The sequence below is a fragment of the Colletotrichum lupini genome, chromosome 5 (assembly GCF_023278565.1).
Source record: "Colletotrichum lupini chromosome 5, complete sequence".
In the NCBI taxonomy this organism is placed as follows: domain Eukaryota; kingdom Fungi; phylum Ascomycota; class Sordariomycetes; order Glomerellales; family Glomerellaceae; genus Colletotrichum; species Colletotrichum lupini.
Window position 1 is genome coordinate 4,816,211 of NC_064678.1, and position 17,437 is coordinate 4,833,647.

The following is a 17,437-nucleotide window of genomic DNA, read 5'->3' on the forward strand; positions in this document are numbered from 1 at the left end:
AGAGTGATGAGGAAAAGAGATTGAGACGAACTGTAACCCAAGCTTATATGTTTGAAGAGAGGATATTGATGCTCCCCTATCGACCATGGAGCTCCTCTGGATATTGGTGCCTGCCATTGGAGGCATGCAAGGCCGTCTCTGCACGATGGAGCACTTTCGGCTCCTCAGTCAGAGTATCGCGTTGAAGATTTCCGAAGTTGTCCGGAGACAGGTTCCGGTCAGTTGTGAGCCTCCGAGTGACTCCGGAGGCTACTATTTCGGTGCTCATGATGCAAGTGGAGGCATCGATAGCCGCGGCGCAGTCTGGTGCATGTTGACGGAGGCATTGCTGGCCGAACCCATGGCAAAAGGATAGGCAACAAACACAAGGGTAAGACGGAACGCAGAAGCGCGAATGCCAATGTGTAGCGGCAAGACGGAGATGATAGGGCTGACGAATAGACGAGCGTGTATCGCGGAGAGCGCCTCACAGCCGCGCCTTGAATGATACAGGACAGCTTCTGCAACGAGTGATTGAAGAAAGACGATGTCCCAAACGGGGGATGGCTTTGAACGAGGTTCGGAGAGGTGGAGAGTTGGGACGGGGCAGCGTCTGTGTGGATGTCATGCCGCCCATCCTTCCCTTGTCAGATGGTGGCTTTTCAGGGGTTCATCCTACGGTACATACGAGGTACAAGGGCGAAGTCGCTGAAAGTATCTGCACGATTTGCACAAGTGGAACTGGAAGTTATGCCAAAGGACCTTTGGATTCGCCAATTGAGGAGATTGATTGACGTATGTATAGGATCGGCGAGGGTCGGTCGAACGAACAGCTCAGGTTCTCAAGCAATGCTGACTGAGGCGGAGACAATCCATGGCGCGTAGAATTAAGAAACTTGGCTTTCCGTTGTGTCTTGCTCTAGCAGATCTCTTCTTTACACTACAGACGCTGCGGTTGTCAAAGTTGCATTGAGCTTTCGTCCCATCTCGTCTTTGTCTCGTCTGGGTTCGTGGAACTGGTCTCCCATCTGATTCGCAATCGGGTGGTAACGAATCCCAAGCTCACGGATTTGACCGCCCCGAGTTGAGACATTTGAGTGTTGATTGCCTACTGATTCAGCTGTCTCGCCTTGGCCGAGGACATGCAGCGGGTGATGATAGCTGCCAGTCTGACATGATGACTGAGCTGCGAATAGGTACTGCGTGCATTCTGCGTGCGTAGCCGTACAATACGAGAAGCTGAACGTGAGAGGATGATTTGAGAAGCAGAGCTGCTGGTTGCTTCACTGGCGAGTCTTCGGCTTAGTCACGGACTCTTGGGGCGCTGTGTTGTGGCTTGCCGCAGTCAGGACGGGATCTGGGATGACCGGGGCTATAAGTGGACCCAGAGTAAGCGGGGAAGGCCTTTGTGTTCCATTGGCTCGATAAGCGACCCTTGCACGCTCCGAGGTTCCGCTCCAACTAAGTCGACACCCAGGTGCACTTCTTCGTTCCTCACCCCTCAGGCAGAATCCTTCCCGAACACAGTAAACGATACAGTGTCCCGCACCCAGCACCTTGAGGGGGTTTCTGGGGCGGAGAGGCGGGCAGCGAACACAGCCGGGCCTGTTGGTGCATCTTCGCAGCATCAACGTCTCATCGCGCCCTGCACCGTCCCGCTGCTCCCAGCAGGCAACAGAATAACCTCAAGTTCCAACTCACGATGAAAGTCCCGACTCCTGCTGGCACGCATTTTCTCCACTATGCTATTCTCTTGGGTATTCACTGTTTACACGTTTTGCTTCGTTTTGCCTTCTTCGGGACCGAATCCACATGGCATCCTAACATGATCAACATCCTCATCCTCTTTTCGTCTGTCCACACCTCCGACCATCATCTCTATTCGGTCTTTGAACACCCAAACTCCGTGATCTGTCCCCTGTCAATCAATGTTAACTACTAATTTCTGCTTAGAATCCCACAACTTGGTCATCAGTTGATACCGACAAGACCTGAAACACAACATGACAATGTGGGAAATTGCACCGCTTCCGCTGCTGAACGCAGTCCCCTGTGAGGGAATTCCACCTGCAGGCCAAGCCGAGGCGACATAGCAGCATGTCATCTCAGCCCTGTGCTGTGTATCGAATTACCGCATACACTGCGTCTATGGCTTTTGTGTCTCTCGCACTCGTCCCGCATGGCACTGCATTGGCCGCCGTTGCTACCTTGCTACCTACATCGTGTACCCGTTCTCCAGACCCATAAGGCAGCCAGCGTCGAGTGTCTCTCTCAAGCCACTACGCCGCCGAGGTCATGGTCGCAGAAGAAGCCTTCCGCGCTTACATCGGAGTGCAGATACCTCGATTCAGGGCGTACATCTTGAGACAGGGCAGGTATCTCCCCTGCTCTGTGTGATGCTTCCTTCGCCTTCGACGATCTTTCCATTTCGAGGTCAGACCAGACTAGTCCTGCCACACCTCTCGACAGCTACGGAGACCCTGGCGCTTCCTGACTGGCATGGCACCACCTCACGGTTATAGCTTTGGTGAGGAATGGTGCTTCTCGTTTTGGATCACCGCTCAGATTCTATCCGGGGTTCCGCCTGCTCAGTCATCCTTCCGTAACTTCAAATCTCCTCTTTGTTGGTGATGCTTTCCAAGGTAAGTACTTTGAAATCACGCTCTGCTAGAGCAGTAGGTCGAGTATCTTACTGGGGTCCTTCCTTTCAACGGACCGATATCGATGGCTTCATCCTTCCGTCCGCTGGAAGACTCAATCAGCAGCTTGGGAGCGAACCTAATGTGCGCCTCTTGGAGATTTTCCCGCTGTGCCTCTTCCTTCGTATCAACAACACATCACCGTCTACCAGCAGTCAATCGCCATCTTCCCATCCGTTTCGGGTATGCTTAACCCACAATTCGCTTTGCCATGGCTCGCCATCCGTCTCTAACCTTTGGTGCCAGCTCCATAAGTCTCCTCGTGGGCTATTTTCTTTACACTCGCGGTCCTCGCGTAGCTACCGTGCCTCGAACTCATCACCGCCGCACCTATTTGCGTCCACCACCAACCAGGGTCTATATAGCTTCGCCACTGTTTACCGGGCCCTTACAACATCGAATCAAATCCTCAGATCGGGGCTTTTCTGCGGCAGGATCTCTGCTGCAGTGTTTCACGTCCGCGAAAATGGCGAGCCATCGTTCCAATGTCCTTGGCCGACCGGTCAACGATCAAGTCCAATACAGCTTCATCCCACACCACCCTATCAAATTCGGCCCCGGTCTGCACCTGAGCATCCAGTCGTCCTTTCCATTCTATATCCACCGGAAGATGCATCACGTCGCTTTCTTTGGAGCAACGGGGTACACCGTGTTCAGATGTCTGATGCATGCTCTTCGGGATACGTCAATATTCTGTCATGTGTGTAAGTGACGGATATACCTCTCAAGTCTACACGCGACATAGCATGCCCAAATTCCGTCTTTTCTTGAGGCTCTAATGCCCTACGCTCCCCTCTTGTGGATGCTTAGAGTTGACTGCTTCAGATGTCAGGTGCAAGGCAAGTCTCCTGGAGATGTTTGACGACGCGGATGACTTTCAAACGGAATACCTTGGCCGCATGACAGTTGTCACAGCAGACTTGACCCCAGAAACTGCAGCTGAAGCCCTGTTCCCGGAGGATCTTCAAGGAGAGCCCGTACACACAGTTGTCTACGGCATTGGGGGCTTCAGGACTTAGGAGATCTCAGCAGGGGAGGGCGACAAGTGCGACGTCTACATCAGCGAAGCAGGCATTTGTCATATATTCGACGCCTTGCGCATGCGCTTCGCCGCATCTCCGCCGAAACGCAAACCGCGCCTCATTAGCGTCGGTTCTCTTTCCATTGACGAGCAGATCGATGATACTTCCGACCAGCTGGCAACGGAAGTAAGACCTCTTTACTTATGGTTCATGGGGATGGTCAGTGAGGAAGTTCACGACAACGAGATATTTCTCCGGGAGCTGCCTTACGGCAGTGAAGGTAGTGATACCAGCAGCTATGATTCGTCCAGCGAGTGCGACCCAAGCAGCAGTCTGCACAGCAGTATGAGCAGCTTTTTATCTCGAGACTGGGACCAGCCCAAGGTAAACTTTCCACCCAGGACGCCATATGACGACAAGATTGAAATGGAGTATTCAATCAGCGATAAATGCAACAAGGAACTCTACAGTTCCAGTCTGATTGTGAGGCCGACCTTACTTACATACACCAAGCCATGTGGAGTTGAGGCGGTACGAGTTGGCCGGGAGGGAAACCCGCAGTCAGGCTGGACAATCAGCAGATTTGACGCTGGCCATTGGCTGTACCACTATGGTATTTGCGGCAGTTTGCAAGGCATTGCTACCATTACAACGTAGACTTGAATTGGCATTCAAAGCAAAGTCAGGTCGAGGTTGAACGATGGCGAGATTGATGATTTTCATCAGCGGTCATCGAGAATAGCGACACCTGGGCTATTAGAGATTGCAGCGTCAAGTAAACTGAATTATAAGCACCGCTTGCTTTAATAACACATAGTTCTCATCCACTTGAGGGGTATGCTGTAGGGAGGATTCAGTTGAAGGGGCAGCAGATCCTAGCTCGTTGTCCATCATGGGCCACCCCAGCGACCAATCTGCAGCTCGGCACTAGCCGCATCTCCCCAGCCACGCCAAATCGGCTCAGCTCTACGGACTTGCTATCCGTACTGTTAATCAGGGCTCGCTTACAAGCCACTGTCAATGGCTGAAAATAGCTGGGCTGTTGTTTCTTTGCAAAGATCTACGGGGGTAATCCCTACTGGAGAAGGAGGGCCTTGGCTCCTTCGTTTTTTGACTAGTCTTGTTCACATCTGCAAATCAAGTGCCAAGAAGACAAGTCTTGTTGTTGTGATCCTCTACTGGGAGGATTTGCCAGCTGGCCAGCGGCCTGGAGGGAAAAACCAACACGCCTCAGGGTCACATTCGGGGGGCCCTTCAAGGCGATGTGTCTCCATTTCTGGACGCTTGCGACGGAGGATCGAAGCTTCCTTACTCTATGGGCGGCTCGTCTCCATCTTTGAATGATTTCTCGCGTCAACAGAGGCTTCTGGCGTTGATGTGACTTGCAGTGGGGGTATAACGACAATCCGGTTGATCGGGTCAGCACTCAAGTCCGTGTTGCAGTATAGATGGCTTGGCAAGACGAGAATAACTGTGGACAAGAGTAGCAGCAGCAGCAGTAGCATTAGCGAACTTCATGCGATCCAGAACGCTGGGAGCAGAGGCTTGGGGGGCAAGCCTAAGCCTTGTTCTTGGGTTCGACGGGGCCATGTAACGCTGTTTAGCACCCCCAGACTGCACTGTAACCAATTCGCATGTTGGAGTCTTGTTTGAAACAGGCAATGCTCGGTGCTGTGAGCGTCTTGCCCTCGCAGTCAGCCATCATTCAGTACCAAGGGCCAGGTGGAGATGGTCAAAAGCAGCGAGAAACGCCGGGGGTCCTCCGTGATGGCGAGATGGGGCCACTTTGAATTTCGGCCTGATAAGACTGAGTGGGAAAGATCTACGCTGTCAAGGAGTGGCAAAGACCCTGCCTGAGTCTCAATGCGGCCCCAATAGGCGAAGACAGTGGAGACGGAGGAATTGTCTTTGGAGGACCACCATCTGACCGGTATGACTGTCGAAAGGCCCCGAACTATAGGTGTGAAACTGTAGTTGTCATCAATCTCAGAACGGAGGTATCCTTCGAGATGTTGCATTGGAATTATCACCGAGTACGAAAGTCCTAATAAGACTATGCGAGGGGCTCTTGTTGATTCGTCCCCGAGATCATGCGCAGGTTTACTCTACTTCGAAATGCTTTCCGCATTGGACCGAAGATCGTTGGGATAGTCTCCAGCCGCGTCGAATCCAAAGGGAGAAAGGAGCGGGGACCTGAGAGCATCGGTATGAGGTGATGCGGAGGTGCTCTCGTAAGCCGTGGATGGGCGGCGCGGGATGAGTGAGCGCGCGCTTTCTCGATTTGGACAGTAGGTGGCATGAAGACTCAGCTCCCTTGCGAATATGTTTATGTGAGAGGTCTGGAGTATCGGGTAAGAAGTCGACCCGGGATGGGGTGAGAACCTTGGTGCCTCAAGCACTACACGACTGCACTGTGGTGAGATTCCGGAATGTAGTGTGAGGGGGAGAGCCGGACCACCGAGTAGCCGGAGACACTAGGCGACAGGTGCGTTGTTGAGCTGGCACGGCTGGCGTACCGTGAAGGATGGGGGCAGTGGTGCTGTTGAGTTGCGGTTGCGACGGTCGAGTTGCTGTGACCCTCGTAAAGGATATAGATCTACGCTGGTGAGAAGTTTGTTCGTTGAAGGCTGTCAGGTTGTTGGAAACCGACTGGACTATTTCGGCGTGTCTGGGAGGATTGGGTGGCCGGGGTACACCTACCTACCTCAGGTAAGGGAGGTAGGAGAGGTAAGCTGTGGACGTTGAAAGTAGGGTTCTCGTAACCCGTTTCGCGGCAGAAATAAGCAGCCTGAGTGGCCAGCGTTCGTTGCGGATGGACTTTGGTTCATCCCAAGCCAGGCCTTGCCTCAGGCGGTACTCTTCTTTCATCCGATCTCAAGTGGCTGTCCCGCGTTGTGGCGGCGCTGCTGTGGAACGTATAACGGCTTGGAAGATTGGTGTTGGCCCCGCGGCATCAGGCGTCGAATGCTCGGGATGCCACGACATTGAGACAGAAGATTGTTGTTCGGCCCAGGTCGTGTGCAATAGTGCGTGCTTCGATTCTGTTGCGTACGGCGCTGCTGTGGCCCGATGACCCAGCCGATGCACGAAGTCCAGAAGGGGGGCCGTTTCAGCGCTTTGGGGGTTGCAGAAGCCAACGTACATGGCGACCCTGACAAAGGTAGGTCGCCTAAGACGGGCTTTTCGATCAGGCCGTCTTTGATGTGGGCTTGGTCACCCCGCAGGTGAAGGGCCAAGACCCAGGTGGTCTGCTGTGCGGCAAAGGTCCGGGGTGAGGTGATGGAAACGGCAAATGCTAAGAGCTTCGGTGGATGGGAGTGTGAGCAGCTGGGGAATGTGACGACGAGGTGGGAGAGATGAGGAGTCATGGCGAAGGCAATGGTGGACTGACTGGACGGGCTTGCCTTGTGTGTCAAACAATTGGGGGCAGGAAACGTGGGACGCAGATGATGGCAGAGGCAGGAAACACTGTGAGGGCGCTGCTGCCCAGCGGGTGGAGCAGACAGGACCCCCGGACCCTTCCATGTCAGCAACGGAAAAACGGGACCCGCCGACGAGGGGATCTCCCGAAATAGATCCATGTGCACGGCTCATTGGGGTTAGTCACCAGGGATCAGGGGGCGAGGGCCCTGCTCGACGTCATTGACGGAGACGAGAGTCTGGGGAGCATCACCAAGGTATGCCGGTATGGTGCCTTAAGTGCGCTAAAGAGTTTTAGTGATGCTGAAACGAATTCCTTCCTCCGTTTGAAGATATCTCCTCTCCAATGCTTTCTTTCACAAGAATCGCCAGCTACTGACTCCCCTCCGCCGAGGTGGCGCGGCCGTATCTAGACGGGAGACGGGGGCGAAGGTTTTGTTAGTGTCGGAGGGCACGTTGGTCCATTGTAGGTGTTGATTTACTCTACTTGAGAAGTTGCACATTGGCTGTATTTCTTCCCGTTCCTCAAAACCTTTCTGCTAAGCACCAGGGTTTTCAATAACAGAACCGAGTCCGAGGAATCCGATATGCCCCCAAAAGCCCCCCCTAGTCATGCCTGATGATGCTCTGAGTCGAGTTGCATGTACATAGCAGCAGCTCCTTTGGTTGGATGCAGCGGTGATCATGAACACCCAGCATCCAGAACTGAGGCTGAAGACCTTGGGGGACTATCACATCATGCGGCTCCAAGATGGGCTCTTGCCTTTCTCCATCTAGGTCGGCCGCCGTGACATCGTCAGTTTCTTGAAAGCTTTGGTCCACAGAAGCAGTTGAGTGCATGCGCATGCGGCAACCTTGAAAGCCCCCCCCCGTCCCCTTCTGCTTTCCTCCCTTGCTTGCAGAACCGGGGCACGGAGGGGTGCCCAGAAGTCAAGGTTGGCCCTCTTGGCGACTAGGGTATGTTCAGGCAGAAACTTTCTTTCGAGCGTGAGTCCGAATCGTCCACTCGGCGTGAGAGATAATGCAGGGATGTTTATCGGACGTGGAGGTAACTGAATAATTGAAGGGAAGTTGTTCACTCCGTTGCAATCAATCCATGCTGAAACAAAACGAGAGAAGATTGCCGCAATTCGTGTAATCTGCGGCCTCGCTATGTCTGCTTTTGGGTGATGCTGACATAGCTCGCCTTTGATGCCGAATGAGAAGGAAAGTTCTCTTTGCGTTGTTGCAATTGAGTGTGGCTGAACAGGGGCGGAGGGGAAGGGGGTGGCCTGATGCGAGAGACCCACTTCGGACCCGCGACCGGGCTCCGCTTTCTGACCGGCATCGGCACCCGGCGCGGCTGCCTTGGCCACTTCCCGTTGAGGAAGTTGCGGATCCCGTAGTAGGTAGGTACTGCTGCACCTCGCCTCTGCGGATTTTGGCCATCAGGCAAATGTTTCTCGAAACTAAAAGCTCGGCTGTCTTTCAGGACAAGATCTTCAATTGCAGTCGATGGCGAAGTAAGGTGCTGCCTGGTCGAGAAACAAATTGGCACACGAAGCGAGCCGTTCGCGGAGTGAGCCCGAGTAGTTTCCTCATTGCGCGACTATCCTGGTGCTCATTGGCTTTCGCGCGGTTAGGCGACAAATCACATCATCGGGAGGAAGCACGCCACAGACGTTCTACTTCCAGGTTTACATCCTTCTCCGTCTCGCTTGTGAAGGAAGGATTCAGAAAACGGCATGGTATGTACGGTGAAATCTTGGTCACCCGTCATTCATTTCCTGGTTCCTCTTAACACTTTCCAACGTTTCTAACGGGAGCCCTCCTCCCTCGCGAATCGTACCTAATTAGCCAATTCTGGATGGCTGCCCCTCCCGCGCATTTACCACTAGGGGAAAAGCGCGCGATCCTCCCACAACCGTCGTGCTCCTCCCTCTTCCTCTCTGCGCTTGTGAGCGGGAGGAATGGGATACAGCCACGCGGCAATTAGAAATAGAGGCGGGAAAACAGCGCGCCAAAGATAACGCTTATCATCCTGTTGTGGTTCAGGAGCCGAGACTAGGAAGGCCGATTCCGGCACCTGGCGGTGCGTTGGTGAAATATCGGCGGCTCTCACACTAAGGTAAATTGGGTCATCCACATCATCTTGGGCATGTCGAAAATCCCCCAATTCAGTTGCAACGAACTCCTCCGTCTATCTGTGGCGAAGTCTGCGAGACTTCCAGTGCTAGCTAAGAAAACACATAGGTATCTCATAAAGCGCGCAGGGATCGGATCAAGCATTGATAGGCAAAATGCCAAGCAATGGTTTGACTTTGTCACTGCAGTAAAACCAGAGCCTTGGCCAGCGAGAGTTCCATCTCGAGCACGTGGGTGCTAGTAGGAAAGACCCAGTTGTCCAGAAGCTTGTCACTAGAGATCAGCAGAAGCAATGGCCAGCTGCCGCCCTTTGTCGGGACTATCTTTCATTTTCCACTTTCAAGAAAGCTTTCGTCCGGATCTCTGGATTTGAGCTCCGAAAGAACCTTACCTGCCTGCCTATCTCTTGCTGTACAGCATTGCCGCTATCATCAGCCGCCCGCGCGCCTGCGTCAATCGTATTCCTATCCCGGTTAACAGAGATCGTTTAAGCACATACCGGATTGCCTCTAAACATGAACTGCACCGCCTGCCCTCGGGGAGAACAGCACAGCTCACCGGTTACCGTATCCGTTCCAAAGCTGGCTCTTTCTGCAAGTTCGCTCCCATAGGATTCCCGAGGTGTAGGTCAGTACCGCCCTTTTTACCTGCCTACCTACATATCCGGTTGCTGACCAGCCCGGCTCGGGTGACGGCGGTGGCGCTCCTTCACTTACATGACTTGGGAATCTCACGGTCAGGACGACCTTCATGATTCATGTGCCCTTCACGTTTAGATAAGCAGTGCTTGGCATCTTGCTTGTTGGATGGCTGATACGATGAATACGATTGACGAGACTACCGCCGTGGCGCACCCTTCTCGATTAGACGCGCCTTCCATCGCTTGCCGTAGGGCTATCAAACGTTAAACTATCGGTATTGGTTCTTCCAATTAGGTGTGCATTAGGTTTACAAGTACGGAATATTATGAAACTCAATTTTCGAAAGTTCCGTATATTTCTATCTTGGGGGTCGTGGTTTGAAGCACACTGTTTTTGGGTCTTAGTTTGGCCTCATTTCCATCTAGCATCTACTCTATTCCATCAGTCACAAAATGGTATTGAATTTCTTCTGGTATGATAAACGGCTTATAGCTTGAGTGTGTATGTTCCATGGCTACAATTCCACAGGCTCACAGAAGATGTGTCACCCATAACACACAAAGGGAGAAATGAAAAGGAGCCAAGCCAAGTACCACACAGAACCCACAAAGGGAAGCGAGTCTTCCCCCACGCCCCGAATCCTTCTCTTCTCTCCCCCCACCCCCCCTTCCAAATCCTTCGAATCCTTCCCGTCCAACCATCTCAGTTCTTCTCCTCCGAGAGATCTGACACCGTGTAAGATACGTACTTACTTTACGGAATATGTGCACACCTTACTCAAGATGATCCACTTCCCTCCCGTACGATCCCTACCGCATCCCGGCCCCCCCCCCCGGTATCCACAAAACGGATTCGGACCCTTGCTCGCCGACGTTGCACTAGGAATGACTGCATGTCTCTTGCGTTGGGCTGAGTGGCCCGCGGTGCACAGTAAGGTAAAATTTGGGATTTGGATTTTTTGCTGCTGCTGTCTTGAACTATGTCTCCAGCTGCCAAGCCCTACAATCCGTCCAATTCCAACACACAATTCTGTCTCTGGTTCTCGCCCTTCCTAGCGCCTTTTTCCCTTGGCGCTCCCAGCAGATGGCGAGCCAATGCAACCCTCATTCTTCGCTCCCTTTCCAATTTTCGTACCATGTTTCTTCCTAGCTGTCCCCCATTCGTTCTGCTTGCTCAGAAAGTAGCACATTGTGTGAGTGAAAGAAAAGAAAGAAAGGTAGGATGTGAAAGAAATGTAAGCCCGGAACCTCTTGAACGCCGAATTGTTGTCAATATGCCCAACCCCGCCGAAACCATCTAAGCCATGGAATGTGAAACAGAAAGGAGATCAAGAACAAAAAAGGAAGAATGCCTTGCCGGCGAATGAAGGCTGCCTGTCTGCCCGTCTAGTTGGGAGCTATGCAGTGAATAAGGAAGAAGCTGTTGAAGACACGGTTCCGTTCCAAGGGACCCCCAAATGAAATCGATCCTGTACAAGGGAGTAAGGGGGTGTGTTGTCTGGCTCGCTCCCCTTCGAGCCCAATGCAAGAAATACCAAGAAAATGGCAAGGGGAGTAAAGAAAAGAAAACCATTCTTCATCAAGTCATGAAAAAGACGAAACAAGAAAGATGGAAAGGCATACGGATACTTCCAACGCATCACATCCTCCCCATCATTTCTTGAAATAGTTGTAAAACATGGCGTCCATGTCGCTCCCCACCGCGGCCGCTGCCGCAGTCATCCCCGCATCGTGACCGCCGCCACCACCACCCATGTCGTTCACAGACGGCCACTCCCAGTTGGCCGCCGCCCCCATGTCAAAGTCGACGAGCATCTGCCCGCCGCTGTGGTCAGGGAACCAACCCGCCGCGCCAGCCTGGCAGTCCACCAGGTCCGCGAGCGTGAGGTGGTGATCCCCCGTCGGGGCCCCCAGCGCCGCGGGGTCCATGACGTGAGCGAACAGCTCGTCTGCGGCGCGCCAGTCATGCTGTTGCTGTTGCTGTTGGTGCTTGTTGTGACTGTGACTGTCTCCGGGGCTGAAAGGGTTGAACGGGGTCGCGAGCTCGCTCGTCGAGGTCATGGAGTCGTCCGCGGACGAAGACGACGAGACGGACGGCATCATGGACGTGTCCATGGGGCTGATGAAGGACGAGGCCGAGTCCACGGCCGTCGGGGCCCCCGAGAACGGGTGGTCGTGGTGATGCTGGGGCGGGGTATGCGGGAGGGAGGAGTTGCGGCGCGACATGGAGTGCGTCGTGGTGGACGAGGAAGATGCGTACGAGTCGGAGCGCGCGTGGTGGCTGATGCTGATCGGGATGCTCATGCCGCTCCCCGTGCTGTTCCTGTTGCTCTTGCTGCTGCTTCTGCTAACGTTGCCGCCGAACGCGCGCATGACGGCCTTGAGGTGCTTCTTGATGGCGCGGACCTGGCCGCCGGGGGAGAGGAAGTCGGAGGCCGCGATACCTAGGAGACGGGATGCCAGGGCTTCGAGGCGGCCTTCGTAGACGGCAATCATTTGCGGCTCCATGTTGAGGACGCCGGCTTGCTTTTGCGCGTAGATGAAGGAGAGGCCACGGGCGCAGGTGTCTAGAGCTAGGCAGAAGACGTCGGGGAAAGAGTTTTTGCTTTGTGCGGGCATGATGACGGGGCCTTCTTGCGATGTCTGCTCCGCGATCTGAAGCATGATTCCCACGAGCTCCTGCGCTGAGCCGATGAAGCGCTCGACGGTCTCGGCCGTGAGGGAAAAGGGCTCTGCCGGAGGCGGGGCGCCGGGCAGGATGGCCGGGAAGAGGAGGTGGATGGCCATGGTGTGATACACTGACAGCACGAGGGAGCGGGAGGGCGCGTGGGCAACCTGGCGGTTGAGGAGGTGGATGCTCTCCATCAGGACACGGTAGACCTCGCGGCAGACGCACTCCATGTCCTGGGGCGTGCTGCCCTGCTGGATGCGCTGGAGTGCGAGCAGGGGCGCCTCCTGCCAGAAGTTGGTGCTAACCGTCTCGTTGGGGTCGGGCTCCTGCGGGTAGAGGGCGAAGATGTAGGCCGTGATGGAGGCGATGTGGGCGAGAGGCCACATCTCCTTGATCATGCTCTTCTGCTTCTGCAGCGTGGAGAAGTTGTCTGAGACCTCGTCCAGGCGCATCAGCACGGACGAGGTCTCGTCGACGGGGAGGAAGATGGAGGTGAGGCTCGTTGGGAGGAGCTGCGAGAAGTGGGTGCCCATTTGCAAAAAGGTCCAGAGGGTGAGAGTGTAGGTCGTCCAGTAGAGGTAGGCGACGATCTCCTTTTCGACCTCGCAGACGTCGATGCCGTTGATGCGGCTCGTCGTCAGGGGCGCCGAGGAAGCCGAGATGGTGTCCTTGATCTCGGTCGCCAGGCGGCCGGAGAGACCGATGTAGCACGTGGCGCGCTTGATCTGCCCTTGGCAGAGGCTGTTCCAGCCCAGGAGCATGAGGACCTGTGCCGTGCTGATGCCGGGGAGAGAGATGCCGGCGCCGGGCATGCCCGGTTGGCTGACCCGGGTTGAGATGGGTCGGTTCTGGAGTTGGGCTGAGGCCCACCGGAGGAGGACGTGTCCTCGTGCCATGGCAACTTCGTCGCCGAGAGAGAAGGAGGCGTCGGCGAGGATCACTGCCAGAAGGACCTCGTCGTGTGTGCCGTCTCTCAGTTCGCGAAGAAGAAGGGTCTTGGAAACGAGGAAGGAGAGAGGGTGGACGCTGTACCACACGTCGACCAGCTGTCCAATCTGTCGAGTGCCGTAGTCGGTCAAGGGGCTCGGTCCTGTCGGTGTTGTATCGAACATTGATGGTGTGGCGTCGCTCGCGAGTCCTGTGAGATAGAATCTACCGCCGCCCTGTTCCATGAAGATGGACCCCAACCCGCCAAACTTATCAACTACGAGACCGACTAAGTCGTGAGTGAGAAGCTGCAAGATGCCGGTGTACTTGAGTCAAGTTAGCTTCGTGCAATCCAGAAGGGAGTCTTGGACCCATACCTTGACATCCCGATGACTAAACTTCGAGTTGACAACATTCTCGCTACGATCCTGTAAAGTCAAGCGCAGAGTCTGGTTGTACGCCGATATCCTCTCCTGCCACGGGTTCGACTTGGGTCCAGGCGTCGGGTTCTCGCCAAAGTTTTCGATAAACATGCTGTTGAGCATGGTAGCCACGTCTTCGCCGCCGCCCATGAGAGCCACGGGCGCCGCACCACCGGTACCCTCCATCTGTGCAGGCTCCTCCATAATGGTCATGGAATGCGGCGAACCACCCGTTGAGGCTCGCTGGCGCTGTTGTACAGGGACGCCGGTGCTGTCGCCGCCGGTGCTGTTGTTTCTGCTCATGTCTTGGGATACGGTGCGGGTCTTTGGCGGCCGCGAGTCCCAGTCGTAGACGCAGTCGACATTTTGCTTGCGGCAGGCTTCGCAGATGGTCTCGTTGCTGCACTTAATCTTGCGTGCGCGGCAGAAGCTGCAGCTCTTGCGGAGCGGGTGTCGGGATGTGAGAGACATGATGGGGTATAGTTGTCTAGGTTTCGGGAGTTGATAAAGAAAGAGGGAAACGATATTATACAATACACATTGGTTCTATTTGTACAATAGTATATTGATACCAATGCAGGAGGAAAGCGAGAGATAGACGGTGGGTTATTGGGTTGAGCCGCCGCCGACTACAATTGGTGGTAGTCTGGATAGATGAGGGAGGCTTGAAAGGCTTGAAGTAGAAAAGAGGGAGTCTTGAAAAGCTGCGTCACTCGTCTTCTTCAACCCTTTCGTCTGCAGTGGCAAAGTCTGATGCCAACATGATCCATTGTCGTGGTTGGTGGTTTCTTTGAGATGTTATAACTTCAGTCTGCAGAGTAAGCCAGTGTTGGAATAAGATGAGACGAGGCAAGGTACCGTTGAAGGATGCAAACTGGGGTTAGAATGCACAGTGTCGGGGAGGCTTCGAGGGGGGTGAACAGTCAACGGAGGAGGTGTTGATGTAAGAAGGGGGGTGTTTCGTGGTTGACCATGGGGTGCGGCTTTGGGAAACTGACAATGTACATGTAAATTTTACTCCCATCAGCAAAAGCCCATCAGCTTTGGACATTGTATGGTTGTGGTTGTGGGACGGGCTTTTCGACTTCGCACATGTTTACATGTACCCGACTTACTCTGCCTCAATCTTACCAGTCTTGGGGGCCAAAAGTCGGCAACTCGAGTCCGACTCCAAGACGAGTTAGCCGACCTTGTCGCGCTTGCTGCGCCGCCCTCAAGTTATGCAAAAAGCTGCACAACAACAACAAGCGCGGAGGTACACGACTACTTTGAGGCAGCGACAAGAGTCCTTTTGCAACTGCGTGTATTCACGGGTACTCCTGCAAGTCAAAGTCGTTATCCAGCCAGAAAAGTCTTAGTGTAATTGAAACCCCTGCCTCTCGAACGATATCCCTGTTCCCCCCACGCAGCGCGAAAGACAAGAAAAGACCGACTTTGTGAGCCCGCCCGTGGCTGTGTGTCTTGTCTTTCCCCTCCAGGCACCCGCTGAATCCGATCCAACAGCTATTCGTAATAGAACTTTCGGGCGATTACTCCAGAATGAGTGAAACATCAATCTTGAACAACTGCATTCCCAAAAGAGATAGACCCATACGAGCTAGGCAGAATAATAAATGTTCTTCTCTCACTCATGTCTTTGTCGATGCAAAGTCTAAATGTGGTACAGTGGGTTGGAATCCATACAGAAACTCGAGAAACCATAGCCAGGCGCCGCCGGGCAGAAAAGCATAGATCAACCACCGCAGCAACGGTCCAATACCGTAGGGTAGAAAGGCTCCGTGTAGTAAAATAAAGCGGAAACTGAACTTGACCACTTCCTTTGCCCTCTTTTCTCGCATCTGGCTGTACTTCTGGAGGATTGGTTCTACTTTCTGCTCCAAAGACCCTCGATTTTCCTGGATTAGGCTAGCCAGAACCGCCGCATCTTCAATTCTGCGTTTGGAAACACCTCGGATTAGCATCTTCAATCACGTTCGCGTCTCAATCTCGATCTCAAGCATGGGGAAACTCACGCTAGGTTTCCGCCCTGGCCACTGTTCAAGAAAGTTGCCAAAAGTCAGTAAAATGCCGTTGGAACTAGGGAGAGGAATGGTTGGGAAAGCCTTTCCCGGGGGAGCAGCCCCAAGCTAGATGCTTAGCTTCCAGACTAGGCTCCGTGATCTGCAACGGAGGGATTTTGAGAGGGGCGCGCGCGTTTCCGCAAATACGTACAAGGCACTGGTCATGCTGTGCGCGGCTGTTGGAACCAGTTAGCGGGTTCAATCCTCCATCACAAACAACCTTTGATGAGAATCATGGAAAGATAGGGAAGACAGAAGAGGAAGAGCTTACAGTCGCCGATAAGACAGACTCTGCCTCGGGCCATTGAAGGGAACTCAACTTCTTGGAACATATTGCAGGCAAGGATACGCTCGTTCTTTTCGACAACTAGAACAACAACACGTCAGATTTGGGCGTTCCTTCAAGCCACCCGGCAATGTCGTCAGCGAAATGGGAGGGATTCAGCTTTCTGACTTACCATCTCTAAACTCTCCTTTCTCCGCGAACGGGTGGAACTTGTCTCCGTAGACTGAATTGATGGTATCTTCGTCACAGTTACTCCAGATAGACCGATCATTATCAACCTTCTCGTCGGTTTTCTGTTTTGTTGCCAAGATTAGCTGAGGGCCACCCCTACCGGCATGCGTAGGAGTACGGAGGACTTTTCGTACCGTGACGCCGATAAACCATTGTCGGTTGTCGGGGCATGGCCAAGTTGTGAGAGTCGAGTTTTCGTAGAGCATCCAGTTGGCGACACCGAGGTCCTGAGTACTAAGATGGTCCAGCGGAGCAGTGATGCCACTCATGTGGACACGCCCTGTGAACTTGATTGTGTTGGCCTCCTTGAGGCCAGCGTCTCGAGCCAGGCATCTCCGGATAACAGACCGTATCCCATCAGCACCGACGACGACGTGAGCCCGGAACTTCTTCCCCTCGTCAGAGACCACCCTGACGAAGGACTCGCTCGGATCGTCAATGACATCAACAATCTTTGTGCCGAACTGCACGACATCGTCGCCTCCCGCAGCATCAAAGAGTAGTCTGTGAAAGTGGTGACGCTCCAAGGACATGACCGGATACCCGAACTTGGCCTCGCAGCCCGCCCAGTCCACCGTATTCCAGAGCTTATTACCGCGCCAGATTTGCACTTTCCGCAGCTTCTGGCCCGCTTCCAGCACTTTCTCGTACACGCCGAGTTGATCGAGCATGCGGAGGCCGTTGGGCGAGAGCGAAATGCCCGCGCCGACGGGGCGCAGCACGTCGCTTCGCTCGAGGACCTTGCACGAGATGTCGAGGCGCGAGAGGATGGCTGCCAGCGTGAGACCGCCGATGCCGGCACCGACGATGAGGACCTCGGCGTCGACTGGAGATGATGACATGGTTGAGGATGGGGAAGGATGCGGGACTTAGGTATGTAACGTTCCCCCTCGAGAGGATGATGATGATGATGTCTGAGTTGCCTGTTTGGCGCTTCCCCGATAGTGTCGGGCCGA

The 17,437-nt window shown here is 54.1% G+C and overlaps 5 protein-coding genes across 5 annotated transcripts; 1 reads left to right on the forward strand and 4 right to left on the reverse strand.

The window, feature by feature from the left end:
* Positions 1-1,681: 1,681 nt before the first annotated feature.
* On the forward strand, positions 1,682-4,357 carry CLUP02_10848 (uncharacterized protein; the record flags this gene model as incomplete). Its single annotated transcript, XM_049289820.1, has 9 exons — positions 1,682-1,885; positions 1,955-1,990; positions 2,053-2,201; positions 2,256-2,370; positions 2,449-2,602; positions 2,659-2,861; positions 2,925-3,382; positions 3,511-3,655; positions 3,698-4,357. The coding sequence occupies 9 exons, from the start codon at positions 1,682-1,684 to the stop codon at positions 4,355-4,357; spliced, it is 2,124 nt and encodes a 707-aa protein (XP_049146965.1).
* A 233-nt stretch (positions 4,358-4,590) lies between these two features.
* On the reverse strand, positions 4,591-7,623 carry CLUP02_10849 (uncharacterized protein; the record flags this gene model as incomplete). The annotated part of the gene is made up of 13 exons (XM_049289821.1): positions 4,591-4,627; positions 4,709-4,814; positions 4,880-5,081; positions 5,180-5,344; positions 5,413-5,668; positions 5,810-6,013; positions 6,103-6,296; positions 6,405-6,488; positions 6,558-6,624; positions 6,692-7,099; positions 7,170-7,218; positions 7,308-7,359; positions 7,501-7,623. 13 exons carry the CDS (start codon positions 7,621-7,623, stop codon positions 4,591-4,593), a joined length of 1,947 nt encoding a protein of 648 aa, XP_049146966.1.
* A 36-nt stretch (positions 7,624-7,659) lies between these two features.
* On the reverse strand, positions 7,660-9,996 carry CLUP02_10850 (uncharacterized protein; the record flags this gene model as incomplete). The annotated part of the gene is made up of 9 exons (XM_049289822.1): positions 7,660-7,747; positions 7,827-7,974; positions 8,034-8,474; positions 8,525-8,708; positions 8,789-8,816; positions 9,025-9,299; positions 9,439-9,567; positions 9,636-9,708; positions 9,803-9,996. The coding sequence occupies 9 exons, from the start codon at positions 9,994-9,996 to the stop codon at positions 7,660-7,662; spliced, it is 1,560 nt and encodes a 519-aa protein (XP_049146967.1).
* Positions 9,997-11,537: 1,541 nt separating this feature from the next.
* On the reverse strand, positions 11,538-14,375 carry CLUP02_10851 (uncharacterized protein; the record flags this gene model as incomplete). The annotated part of the gene is made up of 2 exons (XM_049289823.1): positions 11,538-13,808; positions 13,860-14,375. 2 exons carry the CDS (start codon positions 14,373-14,375, stop codon positions 11,538-11,540), a joined length of 2,787 nt encoding a protein of 928 aa, XP_049146968.1.
* A 1,157-nt stretch (positions 14,376-15,532) lies between these two features.
* Positions 15,533-17,323, reverse strand: CLUP02_10852 (uncharacterized protein; the record flags this gene model as incomplete). The annotated part of the gene is made up of 6 exons (XM_049289824.1): positions 15,533-15,836; positions 15,917-15,937; positions 16,116-16,140; positions 16,236-16,331; positions 16,423-16,543; positions 16,616-17,323. 6 exons carry the CDS (start codon positions 17,321-17,323, stop codon positions 15,533-15,535), a joined length of 1,275 nt encoding a protein of 424 aa, XP_049146969.1.
* Between the last annotated feature and the right edge of the window lie 114 nt (positions 17,324-17,437).